Source organism: Melanaphis sacchari, unplaced genomic scaffold (genome assembly GCF_002803265.2).
Source record: "Melanaphis sacchari strain LSU unplaced genomic scaffold, SCAv2.0 Contig11_pilon_pilon, whole genome shotgun sequence".
Taxonomy (NCBI): domain Eukaryota; kingdom Metazoa; phylum Arthropoda; class Insecta; order Hemiptera; family Aphididae; genus Melanaphis; species Melanaphis sacchari.
Genome location: NW_020270469.1, coordinates 6,071,528 through 6,083,944, shown reverse-complemented (window position 1 = coordinate 6,083,944; position 12,417 = coordinate 6,071,528). Strand labels below are relative to the sequence as shown.

The 12,417-nt window shown below is 25.8% G+C and overlaps 2 protein-coding genes across 2 annotated transcripts; both read right to left on the bottom strand.

Moving 5' to 3' along the window:
• Positions 1 to 1,170: 1,170 nt before the first annotated feature.
• On the bottom strand, positions 1,171 to 6,559 carry LOC112604364 (chitooligosaccharidolytic beta-N-acetylglucosaminidase-like). The gene is made up of 9 exons (XM_025353355.1): positions 6,474 to 6,559; positions 5,781 to 5,885; positions 4,904 to 5,062; positions 4,577 to 4,821; positions 3,626 to 3,953; positions 2,834 to 3,161; positions 2,312 to 2,734; positions 2,120 to 2,244; positions 1,171 to 2,029 (listed from the first exon to the last, which is right to left on the bottom strand). Exons 2-9 carry the CDS (start codon positions 5,873 to 5,875, stop codon positions 1,924 to 1,926), a joined length of 1,809 nt encoding a protein of 602 aa, XP_025209140.1. The 5' UTR covers positions 5,876 to 5,885; positions 6,474 to 6,559; the 3' UTR covers positions 1,171 to 1,923.
• A 3,045-nt stretch (positions 6,560 to 9,604) lies between these two features.
• LOC112604347 (retinal homeobox protein Rx-B-like) lies at positions 9,605 to 11,964 on the bottom strand. Its single transcript, XM_025353328.1, has 6 exons — positions 11,870 to 11,964; positions 11,616 to 11,750; positions 10,807 to 10,918; positions 10,613 to 10,739; positions 10,465 to 10,550; positions 9,605 to 9,820 (listed from the first exon to the last, which is right to left on the bottom strand). The coding sequence occupies exons 1-6, from the start codon at positions 11,942 to 11,944 to the stop codon at positions 9,666 to 9,668; spliced, it is 690 nt and encodes a 229-aa protein (XP_025209113.1). The 5' UTR covers positions 11,945 to 11,964; the 3' UTR covers positions 9,605 to 9,665.
• Positions 11,965 to 12,417: the final 453 nt, after the last annotated feature.

Sequence of the window (12,417 nt, the reverse complement as noted above, 5' to 3'; positions counted from 1 at the left end):
TTAAGTGCATTTTTCATTTAAGTTGTTTTCTTTAAAGTTTATATTTTACTTCATTGATTCAAGCAATTTTCATATCATCAATTCATTAAAAATATTAAATGTAACTAGTCAATATCTAATAAAATATATTTCATAATATAATTTGAATTATTTTGTATCAAATAAAATTATTTTTTTAAATAATCAAACTATTCCATCCATTTAATTGTATTATTTGTATGTAATAATATGTATTGAATTGTTTTTTTTTTTTTTTTTTTTTTTTTTTTTTAATCATTATTATTTATTTGAATTATTTATATTTTTGTTTTTATTGGTTGACTTATATAATGTATATATTTTTTTTAAATTTATCGATATGTACACCTTTTTTTGTGACAAACATGTTTTTACTACCTACATTTGTAGTAAATTTTTCATAACTTACGTTTTCATTTTAATTAATTCTATTATAATTGATAATAACAATGAATATTATACCAAACACTAGAACAGTTCTTGTATCTACTACTATTATACGACTACACGAGTATACATGAATATTAACTGTTGCATTCCTACAATTTTTTGAAAAGTATTCAAGTATTAATTATTGATTGTCAATATTTTTAAAGTATTATTGTTAAATGGAAAAGCTTTATTGACAACGTGAATAAAACAATAGCGGTTTGTATTCTTTTTTTTTTTTACCAAACTCGTATATTTACAGTAGAAACTTGATTAACCATCACTTTGTGTTGTCCGTCATGGTAAAAAGATGTGCAAATATAATTGGCAATGTTATATAAATCTTATTGGTGATCGGAAACCCCCCAAAAAAACTGCGTGCATCAATAATTTTAAATAATATGACAAACTGCTTGTGAACTATTATGCACATTAAAGTGCTTGAATTTACCGAATCATTTTTTTGGATTAGTTTTTAGTGTTTTGTACCTCAACTGGAAGCACTGTTGCTTATGGACTGATTATGGCTTACTATAGAACACTAATAGTATAAAATATTGACAAGTTTTTCAATAACATTATATAAAAGCCAAAAGGTATACAAATTTGAATTGTTATTATTTTTTTGATGAGGGGAAGAGAAATTTTAAAATATATTGGCCTAGCCTTAAACAAATGTTTAATTTTGTCTATGAATATATTATATAGGTACGTAAAAGTTTAATATTCCCACGAATATTTACGAATAATAACAAATTAATGAATATCGTTACCTATTCAAAGTTGAAAGATGTAGAGTTACGTCTTAATTTAGATTTAAAATGTCTTTAGAAAAAATTATGCTCATTCACGGTTACAATATGGAAACATGGAGCTAATTATTATTGTAAATTTTTCTCAACCTTACAGACACGTATGATGGCTAATTTACATTCATGTTTAGTTTCGTCCGGTGAATTCAATAAAATAAAGAACTAACCAATTTTATATTTTAATTTTAAAACTAATATACAAACGTACATATAACTTGCTTTAAAATTAAAATATCGGGAAAATTCTTTAGAGAAACAAGATAATGTCAACTACCTAGAAAATAGGGAGTTAAAATATAGGTAGTAGGAGTTATAATTAGTCTAAGAAATATTTAGTTTTTATTATCGCCGATTTTTACTTCTCCATTGCAGAGAAAAAAATCGCTAATTACAAGACGTATGTTTTAACTACCATATCTTAAAAAAAATTTGACGATTCACAATTTTTTAAATCATCATAATAATTACAGTACGTTAAGAAATGCTATATCACATTATAAAAAAATGCGATCGACGATTTTTTGCTCAAAATGTGCAACAGTAAATAGTTATGGTGTTGTATGCATAATATAATTCTTAAGCAATTGAAACTTTAAAAATTGAAATCCCAAAATACCATAACATTTAGCCTACTTCATTATTTATAATTTTTACGTTTGAATTATCAATAACTAATAATACATTCGCCTTCACGATCATTACACCATTCTGGAGTAATTCTATCCGGTTTGATTCCTAATGATATAAGTCGTTCACGATGTTGCAATAGTCTATAAAATGTTAAAAATATTTATTATTATAAATTCGTTTAATTCGTTATTTCGGTTGTTGGTGACGTAATAATAGTAGTTATTTGTTACCTATACTCGGCAGCCAAAGCGTTAGTGGGCGGATCCGACCATAACCTTTCAGCTAAAGCTGCAGCTCTCGGCCAAACTTTAATATCCAAATTAAAATCGTCGGCGAATTCGGAAAACATACAGGTCTGCGGAAAACGTATTGAATTAATACACGACGGTTTAATTATTTTGATTATTATTATTGGCTATTACTTCTGCCCCTAAAATGAGATTAGAATTATTGGCCATTGGCAATTTGTTGTTGTAAATAACCTTCCACGAATGGTAAGTGGTCGGCGGCCGCAATCCGTGATCCAGGTAATAGATATCTTCTACGGCCACAATTACTTTATAGCCTAAGTTTGCTAAATCAACCGAAACTGTATTGCCTTGCCAGACTTCCACGGTATATCGTTTTTTGTCGAGATGCTTTTCTATGATACTTGGATCGGTCAATCCACTAGACCAAACAATTATGTCCGAATTTGAATCGCCGACTTTGTCGTCGTATACAGTTAAGGCTTTATTGTGGAATTCGGACCATAGATCCAGGTATGCGCTTTCAGATAAGCTTCGATTGTTAGATTTCATCCAATCGACGATTTCGTCTGTTGTGTTCCAACACCGCACGGCGACCTAAGACAGTTTTTAAAATCAAAATTTACGTTTTTTTTTTTTTATTATTATTATTTAATGAAGTTCGCGATGTTGGTAAAAAAAATTAAAATAAATTACCTCGTCGCCGCCCATGTGGAATGCCTCTCCTTTGGGAAATATGCTGACCAAATCTTTATAAATTTTTCCTAACCACGTGTACGTGTGATTGTTTAGTGGATTTAGTTGTCCACACGGTGGCTGTAAACAATAATCCTCCCATGGACGGTTTCCCAGACAGATCACCATGTTTCCATAACCGGCATCTTTTCCCCATTGCCATCCGTAACCCGCGTGTGATGGCGAATCGATTTCCATGATAATTCTCACTCCTCTAACTAATGCATACCTCAGAAGATCTTTGATGTCTTTGTGTGAGTATATTTTTTCGGGACTATATGCACCATATCTATAATACACGAAGTTGATGTTTGATGTGAGCTGAATATGTAATCACTGTTGTACCTATTATATTAATATTTATTTCACGTATATTACATCAAATCATTATACTATGGTATACGATTTTTATAGGCCCATTGTACCTAAATCGGGTTAGCAAACGTGTAATAATTAACAAGATAATACTTACCTATAATTTAGTATTGTTATATTTTTATATATTTAAAACGTGTATAAAATAATGATGTTCGTTATTATCGGGATAATAATAATTTTATTTACTCACTCACAGGTTAGTTGCCCCTTTTTCGTCGGATAATAGATCAAGTGTTTAATCGAGTACCTATATGTTATTTTACGATGACGTCGTCCGGACTCTATTTTATATTTATGTCTATCACGATGTCATTTCACTTAAATTTACCAGACTATTGGTACCTATAGTTGTGCATTATTATAATCACGTCTCACCTTGCCATTTGCGGAGCACTAGGCAAATCTAATGGAAAACTGTGAGAGTCGGTGGCGTGCCAATGGAATACATTGAGTTTGGAATGACCCATAGCGTCGATCGTTCTTCTGATCGCCGATAATGGGAAATAATTCCTCGAGGTATCCAACAAGAATCCTCTATGCGCGTACACCGGTTCATCGACTATTTGTACCTCTCTAGCCACTACCAGTGTCTTGTCGTTGAAATTAGGCCGACCGTACGCTACTATCAACTGTCGTAATGTTTCCAATCCGTTCCTAGCACCGTACACGGTCCGTGCTGTAATGTTTGCAGTGATTTGGTCTACTATAAAGAAACATTTGCATTGTGTGAACTGTTGTCAGAACGTACCACTTATTGCTAATAAACAGGGTTGGAATTTTATAGCACTTAAAATTGCATAAATATGCAATAAATACAACAAAACATGCAAAAAAGGAAATCATACAGCAGAATCGACAAAAACCCAATAAAACAGCAGATAATAAAAATTAAAACCAAATACCTAATACGAAATTATCTTAGTATAATATTATACCTATATATATATTATCGCTGTAGGTAATTGTACGGCATTACATCAGCGTAAACGGTCTATTTACTTAATCTATACATTTAAAATTTACTTGATAATTCGATTGACAAAAATCTAAAAACACGTTTTGTTAAAATATAATTTCATAAAATATGGCCAATTTCGATTCAAAAACAGGTAAAATGCAAAAAAAGTCCAAAAAAGTTTTAAAAAATAAAAAATTGTAAAATATGCAAAAAAAAGCAAAATACATTTTTTTTCTTAGTTCTCTGTTTCATAAAACACATTTTTAGCTTACTCTGATATTTTTTAAGCATCTCATAAGAAATATACAAATGCTATAAAATCTCAACCCTGTTAATAAGTATATGAAACACACTATGTCTCGTCTTACAATTAGTGGAAATGTTTAATTCATAACTTTCGTTCGTCGACCACTTAATATTAGTAAAATGAGTGGTCGTGGTTATGAACACAGTCAAGTTGTTGTCGTTTGGAGTACATCGGGGATTGCAAATTGTTCTTAACGACGACATTAAGACTTGAGACACTTCATCCATGTATTGTTTTCCGAGTTCATCGACCACGGATGATAAGTTAAACACAACATTGTCAAGTCCAAATTCAATCACTGAATTTCTACAATTCGTTATTCAAACCAACAATATAATATTCATACAAAACTAAATAGGTATAAGTACATTTATTTATTTGTATTTACTTTATTGTAGTCATTATAGTCGGCCTCGGCCAAAGTGACCCATATTGTCCACAGGTTAATCGACAAACGTCCAATGATTCATTGGGTTCATTAATTTCTTTAGTTTCATTTTGAAATTCGCTTATTATACACTTATGGTTTACGCATTTGTAAATTTTACTTCAAATATAAAAAGAAAAAAAACGTATACATAATATTTATTATCATAATAGAATGTGATATATGGTATAAAAATATTTAAACATTATTTTTGTGTATTTTTCCTGATTGGTAATATTAGTGATTTACATGTTTTTGTATCTGTACCTAACAAAATTATAAGCTATTAAAAAAATAGAAAGTACGACCAGAGTTTGAAATAAGGTTAAGTATTTTAATTGAGTTTGAAATAAATCAATTTTTCATAATTTTAGATTTCATCACCAACAGCGATTTTACATAATAAAAATTAAAAATAATAATTATTGTGGGATAGTTTAAGTAAAATAACATGAAAATAATTTATAACTATTATAGGTAAATAAATAATTAGTGTAATTATTGTCCAAAGAAAGGTTAGTGTATATTATCATAATGATTATTGATAACCAATATTTTGTTAATATCATAAATTAATGATTGAATCAATAAGTAGTTACTTAATTTTACTGAGGTTATGGGTCATGACTTTATTACTTTATGATGATTTATATTATTATTAATATTAAATTATCAGTCTTAAAAGTTTCAGAGTACATCAGTCATTAATACAAATTTAAAAAACATTATATGGTTATCTTTATTAAATATTTCAATGTTCCTATGCTTAGGTAATAGATATTAAGATATCTCTTCTTTAACAAATAATAAATATCATTTTTATTAATTTTTCATTTACCTGATGAACGGTATACTGTTTTCAACGGTTGCTTCATTAATGGCTAAGAAGTGAAATATTAGTAATGCACATGTAATACATGCCCAACTTCCCATGTTTTTTATTCTATTTAAATACGAAAAAAAAAATTGTAAATTATAATAAAACAACAGTATTAGACACATGTAATGTATTTTTATAAATATTTTAATTTGCAAATAAAAGTCAGGTATTTCATTAAAAATTAAAATATTATTAACAAATAGTTCATAGAAATAAAAGTTATTATACTCGTACTATAGTAGGTAAGTCATATTTTATAAGACTATAGGGAATAAAAATATTATTTTTAAAATGATTTTGCAATGAGATTCGAAAAATAAGAATTTATTTTTAATTTATATTAACTTATAAATATGTATATAATATAGCCATTTATATAGATAATATAGATAATGAATACCTAATTTTTGGAAAATATTTTCACTTAATTAAAATTTTAAAATAAAACCATTGTAATTCTTAATATATGATGTCAAAGTCAGATTTATAGTTATGATTACAAAATATATTTAATATGAATGATAAAAAATTAATAAAAGCTACATAAGTAGGTACTTTCTATTAATATATATTTATTTTTGTTTTTACTGAAACAAGTTATTAATAATAATAACGTAAATTAAAATAAAAATATTTTAGCATTGTACTTACATTTATTGCGACGTTCTCTCATATACTATATTAACGAGCTACTACTTTTATTTTCAGTAGGCACCTACTGACTACCTAGGTATATGATCTAATGTAAAATGACTAAAATGATTTCAATTTGAAACTAATATATATATATTATGATGTATTAGAAGGTAAATTGTCCACAACAATCTTTCTCCCACTTTTACTGGTAGCAATGTGGCTTGTCTAGTTTGTATTGTAAGCTAACATGTTCATTTTTTCGTTTAATCGTTTATTAAATTCACAAAATTATAGGACTATTGGCATAGACAAAACAAATTGTAATATCATTTATAATATAGTAAACTTTACTATACAATCAATAGTAGTAATTGGTAGTATATTTTATGTTTAAAATATTAAGATTAAATAAATATAAAACCATAATAAAATTAAATATTAATCAGAGAAATATTTATTTCGGCATATTCAGTGAAAGCAAAAGTATAATAATGCATATTTTAATTTTTTATCACACGTGACTGCAGTAAATTTCAGTTTTTTAGATTTTGGTAATCCCATTCTATAAAAAATAAGTGGGATTATCGATAAATGACGATGATTTTAAAAATAACTTAAAAAGTTTATATTCAAGTAATACTTAAAAACTTGGTAAAGATTGAATAGGTATTTCATAATTTTATTAGTTATTACAATTTATAAGTGTAAATAATAAATTAAATAAATAATTAATTTTAATTTTATTTATTTAGAAAAACATATATTTACTCGAAAGCTTAGTAAAATAATAAAATAAAATTTTAGTTAATAAAATCATAATTATACTTTATCGTCGTTACATGTATTATTACCATATTATCTAAGGTAATTTTTCTCTCTCTTTCCTATTATAATAGTGAAAATACACCTATTGTGAAAATATTATGTACGTGGTCTTTAATATAATATACCTATACATCTTTACAATAAGAGGTCACGAAAATCGAAAACCTGAAATTTACTGTGACGGAAAATGAAAATATTTAAATATATATATATTACTATTTTAATTCTTGGCTGTAAATAGAAAGGCCGGTTTTAGCGAAAAATTATGATGCCCAAAGCAACAAAGCGGTAGGAATGTTACCACCATTAATTAATATTTTAGCTATCAATGCGTATTTGAAAAAAAGCTAATCTTAGTCACATACATTTTTAAATATTGACCTGTTATACAATTTAAAATTTATTTTATTTACTATATATTTTAGTAATTATTAATGATCAACTCCATTTGTTTGTAATTTACAATTTAAAAATATTGATTTTGAGCTGGTAGCTATCCAACTATATATTCTATAACTGAGTTTGATATTTACATATTATTAGTGATACAAGAAATTGCGAAATACGTGGGTATTACATCATCAATTGTAAAAGTAAATGTAAACGATGTATTCTGATGTAGGTTATAAATGTTATAATAAATTATTATATAAACAACAATTAATTATTTGTAAAACGTTTGAATAAATTTACACTAACTTCAACCATTATACTCAATCAAAATAAATAACCTAATAAACATAATTCGTTATTTTAAAATATATAGTTATATAGATTTATATCAATCATACAATAATTCTTATACTTACCTATCTGTTCAAAAATTTAATCCATTATTATAAATTTTAAAACTTTTTTATTACCTATATATGTATTGATAATTTGGATTCAATAGTCTGATTCAAACATGTGATTGATAACTATAAGTCATAAGTAGATAAAGTATCAATACATTTGTTGAATAGAATAATAATAATAGCGAAAACTAATTAATTAGATTTGTTTGGGAACAATAGTATACATACAATATTCAAAATATAGTTTCATTACATTTAAATAACTGTTTTAACATTTTTTTAAATATTTAATAAAAAAGTAAGTAAAAAATTATCGATCAATAATCAATAACTAAAGTAGGTATTTTACCTACTATAATCATATTTATACCTATAATACCTAATAACAACATTTTTAAACAAAGAAAATTCATATGAAATTTTTGTTTTCAGGAAAATAGTTTTTGGAGTTGGTTTTTTATATTCTCTCGAAAAAAATATAATTCGAGAATATGGCGTAAAAAAGAATCAAATATTGCGATGAATGATTGTAATATATCGTAAATACATAATTTAAGATATATTCCTTTATGCAGGTAAAATTTTTCTAATTTCATATTTTTTACAAATAAAGAACAATTACTTTGAATCTAATTGAGATTACGCATGACGCATGTTACGATTGTATTTTAGATATAAAATGCAGGTCAATAAAGTAAGTACTTACTTACTACTTATTTAAGTTTTGGTAAATTTAAGGTTTAATCTCGGATTAAACTTATTACAAATTTACAAAACCATTAAGGAACCAAAAGATTAGGTATATATATTTATATATAACAATAGGTTCCAAAAACTAATTATTTATTTTACCATCATCAAAGATTTGTCTAATAGTATATACGAATACGATTCATGTTTATAAAATAGATAAATTTATTAATTTAATTTTCCAAAATTTAAATGACAACAAAAATAAATAATAATGTATTTTTTAATAGAATGTACTCATATGATTAAAGAAATACAAGCGACTTTGCACGATTTATTCAATTACTATCTACTTAATTGCATATTGTATAAAATTATAATTTTGAAGCATAAATAAAAGAAGATATCGAATTAAATTGTATGATCAGTCATTGTTTAAAATATTTTAGTTAACATAATAGAACTAGTCTCACTTTCACTAGTTAATAGAGTAATACTATATTTACATTTATTTGTGCACAAGTAATTTTCATAAAGCATATTAAAGTCACTTTCATAAAAATTTAATTAATATACAAATAAAAAATATTATTATTTAAAAAGATTACTTATAATAAAGATAGTAAACAATTTTGTCTACAAATTACTCACTTATTTGTTTATTATGTATTCATTACATATTATACATTTTAATTTTTAATTTAATGTTTTATGATAATAAAGAGTAAAATACTATATATGATTAATTTAATATATTTTTTTAATTATTTAATTAATTATTTGTAAGAAATTAATATTAGGTATTTAAATTGTACATAATATTTTTAACTAGGACTTAAATTAAAAGTAATTTGCATTTTGTTTTTCTGAAATATTTATTCTGATTAAAATATATTTAATCATTTACATTTATGTCATTTTCTTCTTCAGGACTGGTAGACCGAGATTTTGAGCATGTTAAATCCACAGAGCCTACCATTAAAGATAGGTTTCCATTCATATCAGACCTACTGTCTTGATGAGCTGAACGTCTATTCGAAATTTCATTTTCTGAAAATGGATGATATGAAATAAGTATAATATAAAATATTAGGTAAATTATATGATATAATGTTAAGCATATCTACTTTTATTGTCATTTTTTGAAATAATAAACAAAGAAATTTCTTGGTAAATTTAGAATATAGAACATCTGAACTTAACTATCTGTTAATGGGTGGTAATAATCAAAGTAGAATACTTCTTATAACTATAAATTTTGTTTAAATGATTTGATTACTAATAGCTAAATATTTATATCACGTATAAAATAAAATTACATTATAGTATTATACAGAAGTTCCGAGTATTCCGTAAATATCTATTGTTGTACGTCTGTCGTCTATACATTATGTAATAATTATTAAGTATGTGGCAGTATTGTAGTATTCAAATTAAATACTATTAATAGACAATAGTTGATAAAGCTAATGAACCTGACATATCAAATTTTATATAGGTATTGCAATTGTTGAACTATAATAGAAATGAAGTTAAACTAAATATGTTTCAAGAAAAATAAAATGAATTATTTGTTATGTCATATTGTATTATAAACGCAGTTTGATTAAATAGTTTAATATTCTTGTTTAAATAACAAAATGTATATTTTTTTTTAAATTAGAAATAATATATTATTTAATTAATAATCTTACCAGTAGAAGAATACGGGCAGAACAATTTAGTAGTAACTGTTTTTGTTGGCGGTCCAACTATTGGCGGTCTTTCTGTTACTTGAAAACTAAAAGTGTGTGTGTTAATTAATTTCAAAAACTATTTATTGTCTGTGATTTATAACTATACTTTTGAAGCATTCTGTAACTTCCCGGTACATGGGTAGGTGATGATACTACAGTCGATTGGGTAGGAGGCGTTGGTGGAGGTTCTTTATCGTCTGCCAATTGAGTCGTTCCCTCGGATGTTTGTCGACCTGAGAATGGAAAAAATCCGCGTTGAAAAAATCAGTCTTTAATTAAGTTTTCTGTAAATCAACTTACTCAATAAAAGCGATTGTGTGTTCAAACCCATGCAACGAATTCTCCACGCGTCTTGAATAATTTGAAGCCGTGCGTGTTTGCGCCATTTAGCTCTGCGATTTTGAAACCATACCTATAACCAAAAATAACTAAATTAACTGCAATATTTTTGTTTTTATAGTAATTATATACCAATTATAAAATAAGAATTATGATCATAATTCATTATTTTTATTTTTAAACAAATTAGGATTATGTAAAATTTAAAAATCGTGGTAAAATAAATAAATGGAATGAAAACATTTTAGATTTAAAAAAATACAAATTCTTTAAATGTGTATTTACATATTTCTAGAATTGACTTAATATTTTGTAGTAAAGCTTATAATTTGTGGTTTTTGTTTTTATTATTCAATATTGCGTAGTTTTTCAAAGTAATTTATTTTAAAAAAAGTGTCATGTCAAATATTTTGATCAAATAAAATAAATGGACTTAATCATTGAACTAGACTTAAATATTAAGTATATTTTATAAAAAAATGTATTTTTATAAGTTATGCAGATAAATAAAATAAATGAAATTTTTAAAACAAATAATAAAACTTTATACAGTTATTAATAAATAATTTATTGTACACGATTACACGAACACAAAAGTATCTACATGTATATTTTATACTATATATATTTATTCAAAATTCAATTTAAAGATTTACGAGGAAATAAGCAAAAATTTCGATAACAATTTAAACGATTACTTTGTAAAAACATTAGGTATAAAAATTATATATGAGTAGATAGTAACTTATAAAAAAATGTTTGATATTTACCTGTACACGAGCTTCAGAAAGATTAATTCGAAGAGCTACTTCTTCTCTTAAAAATACGTCCGGATAATGAGTTTTCTGGAAAAGGCTTTCGAGTTCTTGTAGCTGTTGTGGCGTAAATGTCGTTCGGTTTCTTCTCTATTTATAAGAATAATAAACTATTTTTAATAAATTTAGTAATATTTTATAATTTAAAACAAGCTACTTGTTTTTTTACTACAAAAAAAATTTTTTTTTAAGCGATTGAACGAACTTGCCTGTCTACGTCTACCAAACATGTATTCCGATAAAAGATCGCCGGGTAACGGCGATAAGTAAGGTCCTCCAGCCATAGCGCACCACGACGGGGATGATTATGATTTCGAAATTTAACTGACAGTACAAACATCCCTCCGGAAAATACAGCCCGACAAAAACCACCCCATTGGATACGGTCTTCGGCCAATGGCTGCGTTTGTTACGGACGCGCCCAGCGTTCTCCTCCTGAACGATAATTACGTTGTAAGCATATATATTACAATAACAGTAAAATACTTATTATTACAACTTAAAAGTGAGCGAATGACTACGAGTAAATTCTTCTTTATGCACATGCATGAATCGTAATGTACATAAATCATAGTATCATATATATATTAAAGGCCTAACATATAAAATTAATAATAAATATAATAGATAACAATGTAATATGGCGTTCATAATATTATACGTATGTATATTATGAATTTTATTATTATTGTTTATTGTATATTAATAAAATATAATACGATGAATTTCAAATTTATTTTTGTCAAAAAAAATTAAT